This window comes from Phyllostomus discolor, chromosome 1, assembly GCF_004126475.2.
Source record: "Phyllostomus discolor isolate MPI-MPIP mPhyDis1 chromosome 1, mPhyDis1.pri.v3, whole genome shotgun sequence".
Taxonomy (NCBI): domain Eukaryota; kingdom Metazoa; phylum Chordata; class Mammalia; order Chiroptera; family Phyllostomidae; genus Phyllostomus; species Phyllostomus discolor.
Window position 1 is genome coordinate 174788156 of NC_040903.2, and position 10526 is coordinate 174798681.

The 10526-nt window shown below is 41.3% G+C and overlaps 1 protein-coding gene across 1 annotated transcript in view; it reads left to right on the forward strand.

Moving 5' to 3' along the window:
• Positions 1 to 9994, forward strand: part of HACD3 (3-hydroxyacyl-CoA dehydratase 3) — a 32023-nt gene extending 22029 nt beyond the window's left edge. Inside the window, 6 exon segments of the mRNA XM_028507782.2 lie at positions 1951 to 2078; positions 3729 to 3792; positions 3795 to 3840; positions 5008 to 5114; positions 5686 to 5817; positions 8811 to 9994. Of these exon segments, the coding sequence (XP_028363583.1) occupies positions 1951 to 2078; positions 3729 to 3792; positions 3795 to 3840; positions 5008 to 5114; positions 5686 to 5817; positions 8811 to 8944 (611 nt within the window). The 3' untranslated portion in view covers positions 8945 to 9994.
• The last annotated feature ends 532 nt before the right edge of the window (positions 9995 to 10526 follow it).

Sequence of the window (10526 nt, forward strand, 5' to 3'; positions counted from 1 at the left end):
TAAACTTAAATGTAGCAATTTAAGAAAGTTTGTGACATGGGGAAATGGGTGGGGGTGTGGAAGAAGGAGGAGGGGTGAATCAGCCACTGTCCGTCACTATAATCTGTACATTGCCTGTTAGTTTTGTTCTCCTACCATTAAAAATTATTATCATACTCTACGTGCAATTTTACATCTTGTTTTTAAAACAATATATAGCAGTTCAATGTTACTAATATTCTTTATAACTGTCACTTTAGAAATCAGATTAATATTCCTGAATTGGAACAAGGATCAATTTCCTGTAAAATTAGAGGCAAAGACCACAAGATCTAATTTTTGTTTACTGTGTGCCACACCCTAAGTTACAGCTCTCTAGTATGAGAGGTCCTCACTTTTTAAAGGAGAAATGCCACTTACAGTGAGTTCCCCTTGAAAGGGTACCAAAAGTCATTGTAAATGATAATAAAAAGGTTGGATTGGTTTTTTATCTTGAAAGGAGGGCATGAAACTTTATGAACTTTATTTTTAATTTTTTAATTTTATTTATTTTTAGTTTTATAGAGAGGAGAAGGGAAGGACAGGGAGAGAAACATCAATGTGTGGCTGTGTCTCACACATCCCCTACTGGGGATCTGGCCTACAACCCGGCATGTGCCCTGACTGGGAATCGAACCAGCAACCTTTTGGTTTGCAGGCCCACGCTCAATCCACTGAGATGCACCAGCCAGGGCTGAACTTTATTTTATACATAGCAAAATTTAAATTGTAATTTTGCATTAGTTTGTATAAAGAAAGTAGTTAGTTAAATTTTGAGCTACTTATTGGTGGGATTTTTCTGGTAAAATTATACGTTAGCAGTATATACGATTCTTCTTTTCACGTTTGACTTTATAACAGAACTATAAAATGAATCATTTCCGCAAAAATACTTTAGAGGGTTTCTTCAGTTTTTGCAGGGGCGTCTCTGATTCATCTGGTATTTAAACTGTACTCTTTGAGGCTCCTGCAGCACCTGTTCGTTGGTAACTGTCCTGACTCTGCCAGATGCTTGGAAGCACTGCTTGGATTTAGCAGGCAGCCGAGAGTCCTGCACTTTCTGCGATGTGCAGGACAGGCATTGCCCTAGCCCAAGTGCCAGTGGTGTCCTGGTTGAGAAACACTGCAAAGAGGAATGTAGGGATTCAGGAGGTCAGGTGGGATCAGTGTGGAAAATAAAGGATTTTACATTATGGACCACTTGGAATTGATGCCACATTTGCTGACCTCATGTAAGCAATAACTGTTATTTCAAATTGTTATGTAATACCCATGAAGTGGATATACTGTAGTTTTCTCAAACTTCCCATGCCCTTGGACATTTAGACAGTTCCTACTTTAATGCATTGAGAAGTGTTGCAGAGAGCAGTCTTGTTTCTTGAGTTCTTCTTCATTTTAGATTTTTTTTAGTTTGGGTAGATTCTCAGAATAAGGATAATCGGGATTACATATATAAGCACAATTAAGGCTTTTGAAAGTTAATTTCATTCAGTACTTTTGTACCTCTCTATTGGTGGATGGTTGTACAATTTTTGAGATTGTGAAAGGCTAGATTGCATTCAGTATATGGGATACAGTTCTAGCTTTAAATTAAATGAGGTAATGGAGCTGAAAGGCATTATCGCTTTGCGCGACACATAGGTTTTTCAGCACGTAATAACTGAATGGAGCTGAGGGTGCTTTCTTCCTCGCCCTGTACGGTGAGAGGTGCACGCAGGGTTTGTGTGTTAACTTTCTGGTAACCAGTGGGGTTGAGGGCTCATGATCCTGCAGTCCTGCTTTCCTCCAGCTGGTTGGTTAGTAAACTTGAATCTAACTGGGTAGTTATTTACCTTTCTTAAAATTTCTTTCATGTAACGAGTTACATAGTTTGAGAAAGAATTCTGTTGGAATTTGCCAATTTGTTTACCTCAATGTACCTTTGTCCCACAGAGTCCTTCTATGACACTTTCCACACCATGGCTGACATGATGTATTTCTGCCAGATGCTGTCGGTGGTGGAAACTATCAATGCAGCGATCGGAGTCACTAAGTCCCCAGTGGTGCCCTCTCTTACCCAGGTACTGGATAGTTGACCTCGAGGGTGGAGAATGAAAGATGTCAGTGTTATTTTGGAGGTGTGCCACAACTTGATGAGAAGTCTCAGTTAGTAAAAATACCTATCTATCAGCACAGGAAAAGCACTGTTTTATCTGAACGAGGAGGATATATTTAAGCCTCAGAAATATTTTCTGAAGTAAACTGTCGCCCCTTCAGGTTGATTTCATTATAACATCTTTATGAAATCAGTTATACTAGTAAAGCTAGGGACACTTGATTCCCAGGCAGGAGAAACTCCCACCTCAATCTTCTTAGAGAGACCTTGGTCTCCTCCCATCTTGGGTAGATGAAGGCAGTATCATAACTAGTGACTCTGTCTACTGTGGGACTTTCGTATATGAAGCAGGATGTTCTGGCTCCTGTGGGGACCCCTCCCCCCAGCGCATCTCCGTCTTTCCCTAGTATTTGGAAGGTTGTTAGCAGGAATGGGGCGTCAAAGCCTTGCATCCTCCTTTCCTTTCCCAGCTGTATGATTACACGCCATTAAATATTGCCTACGCAGACACGGGGGAGCCAGGTGATTGATTACTGGTTAGTCTTTCAGGAGTAGTGTTGATCATTTTACCCTTTTGTGGTATACCAGTGCTGACATGCCAGTAGTATCAGTTGCCTGGTAAAGGGTGTTAATACAATAGCTTTGTTATATCCAGCTTTTCTGCCCTGGGAAGCGGCTACTTTGTTTAAAGAATAAAAAGGGAGTAGTGAGTGACCTACTAATATGGAGTAATATATATATATATTTTTTAAATTTTTTTTATTTTTATTTATTTTTTAGAGAGGGAAGGGAGGGAGATAGAGAGAGAGAGAGAAACATCAATGTGCAGTTGCTGGGGGTTATGGCCTGCAACCCAGGAATGTACCCTGGCTGGGAATCGAACCTGGGACACTTTGGTTCCCAGCCTGCGCTCAATCCACTGAGCTACGCCAGCCAGGCTAGTAATATATATTTTTTATGTCAATGACTAGTACAGATAAGAAGTAGGGTAGAATTTCTAGGGCCAGGATTCCTAGGTTCAGCATCATGTTGCAAGGCTCCAGCGAGTGCCATGCATGTAGAAATCGGTGTGAAGGCAGCCCCAGGAGTGGGACAGTGCCACGAGATTCCTGGGGGTGAGTCTTGGGAACCTCACATTGAGTAAGAAGTCACAGAACGGTACACACAGTATGATTTCAGCACATGTAAAAACAGGCCAAGTGAAACACTCTACTGTTTAGAAATACATACATAAGCAGAACAGAATGGTTAACATAAGATAGTAGTTATGTACATGGTGGGGGTGGGTGTCTTACAAAATGTTCTACTTCTTAACTTGGGTTATGCAAACACAAATGTTCATTTGGCAGTATCCTTGAAACAGTGTTGGAATGTGTGTATATTTTTAAAAAATATACTATTTATGATTATGTATTTATACACACACACATTCTTATCCAGAAAGACTGGCTTGGGTATTAACTTGTTTCAAAACTAGGGCAGAGGATTAAACCATTTGAGCTAGTTTTTTTCTGTTTACCTTGAATCTAGCTGGGTTAGGTTTCAGATGACACATATATATGGTTTTAAACATATATTTTTAAACTTTTTTCTCTCTCTCGGGTCCTTTTAACAGCTTTTAGGAAGAAATTTCATTTTGTTTATCATCTTTGGCACCCTGGAAGAAATGCAGAACAAAGCTGTGTTTTCTTTGTGTTTTACATATGGAGCACAGTTGAAATTTTCAGGTGGGTAGAAACGCTAGGATGCTGTTTGAATGCGTCTCCTTTGGATCAGCTTTCTTTTCAGAGAGCTGCTGTCTCATCCAGAGTCTCATTTGGTTTGGGGTGCAGGTTCCATCTGTGGAGAGTGGTAACTGGATGTGTGTGCTCCTCAAAAGTGAGGCAGAGTGTTTTTTTAAGCAGTCTTTGGATCGTAACACTGGCCACTGTGAGCAGAGGGAGGGCTCCAGGGAAATGAAAGACCTGTTTTACCCTTCAGGCTCTTGCTGTCTGGTTGGGAAGAAAGGGCTCATTGCACACAGAAGAATTCATGAAGGGCTGAAGGAATGTGGGGCTGAAGGAGGAGTCCAGGTTGTGGGGGTTAGTGAAGACCAGCCTTCTAGAAGGGATGGTAGAAATGGATCTTTTACTACAAGATTTTTGAAGTTTAAATTGATCTCTTATCTGATTCTTCCATTCTTAGTTGTCAATAAAGTAAACGTCTTTAAAAAAATTCAATTAAAGTAGATGTATTCTTCTCTACCAGACCATATATTCCTATGTATGATTCAAGGTTAAAGGTCTTCGGTATACTTAACTATACTTTTGTATACGTATCTCGATGGCATTCATTTGTCCAGAGATAGTGTCTGTCATCCTTATCTACCCTATTTTTCGGACTGTAAGATGCACCTAGGTTTTAGAGGAGGAAAATAGGAAAAAAAATTTTGAAGCAAAAAATGTAGTAAAATATCTAATAACAAAAATAATATAATACTTCACCAATGTAAATGTAAACAGAACTCAACAGCAGCAGTAACAACCATTATTCCTCCCAAATTTGGGGCGGGGCAGGAGGGTGCGTCTTATAGTCCAAAAAATGCAGTACTTGGAATTTTGATGGGAACTAGGAATGAAGCCAAAAAGCTTCTGAGCATCCATTCCACATACTCAACTATTCCAAAGAGGGTTCCTTTGAGACATACACTTGGTATCTCATTCAAGAGAGTTCACATGCTTTGAAGATTGGGGGAGGAGCATGATGGGAATTTATGGGTAGATAGCTCAGGGTTACACTACTGTTCGGAAGAAGAAGCGTGTGGCGAGTTGTGAAATGGTTCTGTTTGAATGGTGTTGTAGAGCTGCCTTCAGAACCCAAAGTGGCTTTTCACACTGAATCCTTATTTTCAACAGGTACCCCTTCTACATGCTCTGCTGCATTGACATGGATTGGAAGGTGCTCACGTGGCTTCGTTACACTGTGTGGATTCCTTTGTATCCTCTGGGATGTTTGACAGAAGGTACTTTCAGGAACTCAGGTTTAATAGCTTAGCTCCAAGGGACAGCTAAGCCAATAGGCCAGTTAGTTCTTGCTCCCTCTGCCAGCTTTAGCCAATATGTGGATGTTGGACTTTTCAAGATTTTCTTTCTAGTGGTTTCCTTCCACAATACTCCTGGCATCCCGACTATTCCAGGGAGACACCTCATTGGAAGCTTATGTGTCACGTGCTTCCTATTTATACGGTAGTTTTAGTTTTCCAAAGCAGGTTCATACTGATGACTTCATTTTATTTCTGACAGACAACTAGTGGGTGAGTCAGGTAGGGATTTTCTCTCCATGTTATAGAATAGGAAACGGAAGCCCAGTGTCACCAAGTGATTGTTCCTCACTCCTCTTCTGTTGTCAGTTGGGAGGTTCATGTGGAAAACTGGGGGGGGGGGGGGCGGGGAGAAGAGGCATAAGTCCTCTGTCCGGAGGGAGGAGGCATTTTCAGCAAACCCATGACTGAAACTCGGAGGGGTCAGAAGGCGCTGTCACTAGACGTGACTCCATTTTATTTGCTTCTAACAAGTTCTTGTTTCTGCTTTCAGCTGTCTCAGTGATCCAGTCCATGCCAATATTCAACGAGACAGGAAGATTCAGTTTCACATTGCCGTACCCAATGAAAATCAAAGTCAGATTTTCCTTCTTTCTTCAGATTTATCTCATAATCTTGTTTTTAGGTAAGCATTGGCTCTGCAACAGACTATTTCCTTTCACTTCTTTAGAGGTAGAGTAAAATGACTCCAAGTTTTCAAAGTCTTCAGGAACCATATTTCCAAAGGAGTCGTGTAGAGTTAAGAGGAAGAGGACTGCTGAGAATAGACCGTCTAGCAGAAACGCTGTGTGGGCAGTAGTTCCTCCCAGACCCCTAGTGGTCGAGTTAGCTTTCTTGAAGTGCTCTTGGCCATTGGGAACTCATCATAATATAGTTCATGTTTAAAATGATTCAAGAAGTTCTTTTAAAGTAGAAAAAGAAGCTCATTTTCCTTTTACTAATTTCAGGAGCACATTCCTTACCCAGAGCTTACAGGGCTGGGGGACGGGCAGTCCAACTAGCAGCAAAGAAGGGGGAGCCCCGAGCCATCACAAAGCCTTCTGCCTAACCATTCCTCACGTGCAACCTGCTTGCTTATTTATTAATTTACTTTCATAGAAAATAGAAATTCTTGCCTTAATTCATAGAAACTATAAGGGAAAAGTATGTAAACCTAGATGATTGCAAATAGAGAGACTTACAAGCCTTCCTAACTATAAGGACTGTTGACTTTGGATAAAGTTCTCATACATTTTACTATAATTTATGTGTTTATCCCTGCTTTAGTTCACAAAAGCCTTGAGGTGGCCCTAAATAAGCATGGCTGTCTGGTCTCCTAGCAACACAGGATGTGACAGCAGATAGTATATTAATCTATTGCTGTGCAACAAACGACCCCAAAATTTAGCAGTGTGGGACAACAAACATTTATTATCTCACATGGTTTCTGACGGTCAGGACGCAGTGTGGTTTGGTGGCCCTGGTTTAGGCTCCCTCATGAGGTTCTGGTGAAGCTGTCAGCTCAGCCGGGGCTACCGTTTCTGCAGACCTGACTGGGGGCTCTGGTCCCAGCCCACTCGCGTGGTTGTGGCCAGGAGGCTTCAGTTCCTGGCCGCAGTACTTGTTCACGTGCTGCTCGTTCGTGACATTACTTCTCCCTGAGCAAGTGATCTGAGAGAGCCAGAAGCCACACTGCCTCTTAAAAGTTTTAACCATTTAATTTTTAATTGTAATATACTTGAAATATAACATTGTATAGGTAGGTATACAACATGTTGATCTTATACATTGATGTATGTAATATGACTGCCACAGTAGCAACAATTAGCACCTCTGTCATGTCCACACTGCCTTTTCTAACCTGATATCAGGAGTGCCTCTGTCATTTTTCTCATATTCTGTTGGTCACATAGACCAACCTAGTCCAGTGTAGGAGGGGACCACACCGGGGTATGAAATACCAGGCGGTAGGATTGCCGGGGACCGTCTTGGAGGCTGGCTGCCCAGACAGTGAGAGGAAGACCACAGAAAGTAAACCCTGGAAGCCAGAAAGGCCGTGGTCTTGGTGACTCAGACTGGGGAGGAGGAGCCCGCACTCTGGGTGCCAGCACACGGTGGAGGCATGGATAATGGTTAAACAGTATCCGTTATGGGTGCAGATCATTGCCAAAGGCTACACTTTACTCCACTTCTTATTTTCTATTTCCGAAAAGGTATAATACATTACAGAAAGATTTCTAACCAGCAGTGTTAAAATGGTCGTTGAAGGGAGTGAGCTTCAGTTTGGAAAATGCACTCATTAAAAGAACTATTTACCTCTGTTACTGGATAAACTTCCTGTTACTGTGGTCAGGCTCCATGAGGTGGGCATGCTGAAAGTGTTAAGAAGGAATAAGCATTGGAAAGACCCTTAAAATGTTTTACTAATAAAGAAAGTAGTAAAGAAGGAATAGCATTGGAAAGACCCTTAGTTTACTAGAAAGGTAGTAGAAGTATTTTGATGTGCATGCACCCCAGCGGCCCTTCTTCGTGTTGCGTATGTTGTCACACACTCTAATTTTCAAGGTTTCATGCAAATACATAGTTTGCCTACAATGAATATGTAGTTGTTCTTATTCTTCAGAATGAAATAAGTTCTAGATTTGCATAATTAGCAGTATAACAACCAGTTACCTCTGTGCATAGATCAAGTTGCTCTTCTAAACCTACATGTTCTCACAAAAAGCTTATAAAAGAAGTGTTTTTAACTGCTGTGCAATGAGGAAGTTGAGGTGAGGCCAAGCCACAGACTAGCCCGTGGTCAAGTAGAATTGAAATTTGCTTTTTTGGCTCTGAAGTCCTATGTTTTCTAATTCACTAGATTGTGCTTCCTAGAAAAGTGTCATATCTTGTAAACTGTTGCTTAAACAGGTTATTACATAGCCTTGAATTAAAAATTGGGTTGTTTCTACACTGTAGATTTGTGTATTTTATGTCTTTAAAAGAAAATGAACAAAAAGAACATTGTGAACTCCAATTAAGGAAGTGTTTAGGGATACATTCCCTAATGTCTAACTTTCATTGAAAAACATAAAAAATGAGATGGGAATGGGCATGTGATAAAGTAAATGTAATGAATAAAGTTTAAATCTAGGTGGTATTTACTGTACAGTGATTTAGTCTTTTTTTTTTTTTTTAAAGATTTCATTTTTATTTTTAGAGAGAGGGGAAGGGAAGGAGAAAGAGAGGAGAGAAACATCAATGTGTGGTTTTCTCTTGTGTACCCCTACTGGGAACCTGGCCCAAAACCCAGGCATGTGCCCTGACTGGGAATCAAACCAGCAAACCTTTGGGTCACAGGCTGGAGCTCAATCCATTGAGCCACACCAGCCAGGACTGATTTAATCATTTTTATGTTTGAAAATTTTCATAATATGGGAGAAAATGAAATTGTAAACCCACTGGGAAAAAACTGAGCTGTCTCCAGTGCATTGTAATAATTTTTAATAACTTCTTACTAAGTTGTACTTCCTGAGCAGCTGTGGTAAGTACAGAGAGGTATGAAAAACAGACAACTGGAGACCGTCCCTACCCTCGGAGCTTTTGGTTATAAACAAGGACAAAGAGTCTCCTTCCTAACTGGCCTCTTTTCTTTTTCAGGGGTATACATCAATTTCCGTCACCTTTATAAACAGCGCAGGCGGCTCTATGGACAGAAAAGAAAAAGATCCACTGAAAAGAAATTAGATGACTTCTTGCCATTTAGACTTTTGAGCCTAATCTATAATTCTTAAAGTTTTACCTTCTTGTACTGATGTAAAAGTTTTTTAAAGTTAAATGATTAAATTCTCAGTAAGGCTATCTTCCATTTCCCCCAGTAACATCCTGAATTTGTTGTATTATCTTCCTGTAGTTCTTGCATGACATCCAAGACAGGTTCGTCCTTCTGTGTTCTGCTAGTGACAGCAGACTCAGCCTGCTCCCGCCCGCTCCGGGTCCAGTCGGTCTGCTCCATGCAAGCCAGAGAGGCTTCTTCAGTGTCCTGAAGCTACTCGGTACTGGCCATGCTTACAGCTGGAATTTGTTCTTTTCAGCTATTGATTGTGGAGGGAAAAATCACCCTTTTGCTCTATAGGGGGCTGAAAAGTGACCCAGGGAGGACCTAATATATTCTATACCCAAGGGTTACTTGTTAAGTAGGGTGGCACTGAGTTTTTTGAAAATCAATCCCATTTGCTAGGACATGTCTGAGTCCAAGTGGGCCTAGAGAACACACATTACCTCTGAACTCTTGGGCCTTTCCCGCACTGTGTTACCAGACAGTGCTTACCTGTGTGGGCACAGAGTGCTTTGAGAGAAACCAGTCAGAACCTCGAAACACCGTGATCACTTCATTCCAAGATAAATCAGAACTGTTTTCAACACTAAAGGAAGATGAAACACTAGTTAGGCAATAATGAGATCATAAGAATTCCAAACCCAGATGGCTATGGGGATCAAAAGGGTCAAACTGGCGATAAGATGACCGCTGGCAGTGCGGCCTGTGGCAACCTGGAAATATGAGAGTAGGCCAGGACAAACATGCCTACAAAACAGTTAGGCTGTGTGTGAACATAAAAACTCAATCTTCCTTCCCCTACACTGGCTAAGTCCGTTTACCTGCATACCTGTCAGAGTGAGTGGTGGGATCGTGTTTTGAACAGACCTAAAAACACCTGCTTTCATTCTGCCATTGTCCCACCGTCCTGCAGTAGGCCGGTGAGCAGAGAACCTGGGCGGGAGAACAGCCAGCTCGTCCTCTAACAAAGATTCCTGGCGGGAAACCCACCAACAGAGGAACGGGGGAAAAGTCGAGCATTGTGAAGTACGGCCATTGTCAAAAACATCAGTTTCTTCTACTACATTCCAAGTAAACGAAATAAAATGGGTTAGAAGTAATGCTTGTATAAAGAATTTAAGGTGCGATTGCTCTTTCTGTTTTCCATTCCCGTTGTTCCTGGGGGGAAGGGGCTGGAATGAGTTCTACGGTTTCTCTGAGCCCAAAATGGAGACTTGGTTTGACCTAAAAACATATGAGTAGCACAGGCAGGGTGATTTTTTACAAGTTCATTGCATTGAAAGGTATTTTGCATGTCTAACTTCTGTCGATACTCGTTTGTGTTAACTTCTGACGTTCTCTCACCTGACTTTGTGTGTGTAATTGGGCAGGTCAGCTTTGCAGGAGATTATGCTGCATCTGTGGCGGAATCTTATATTCTTATAAGCCCTTTTGTTGCTGTCTGAGAAAGCAAAAGATTGTGTATTTCTATTAAACATTTACAGTCAAAATCCTAATAACTTGTGTTTAAAGATCATTTGTGTATGTGAATGGTTTTG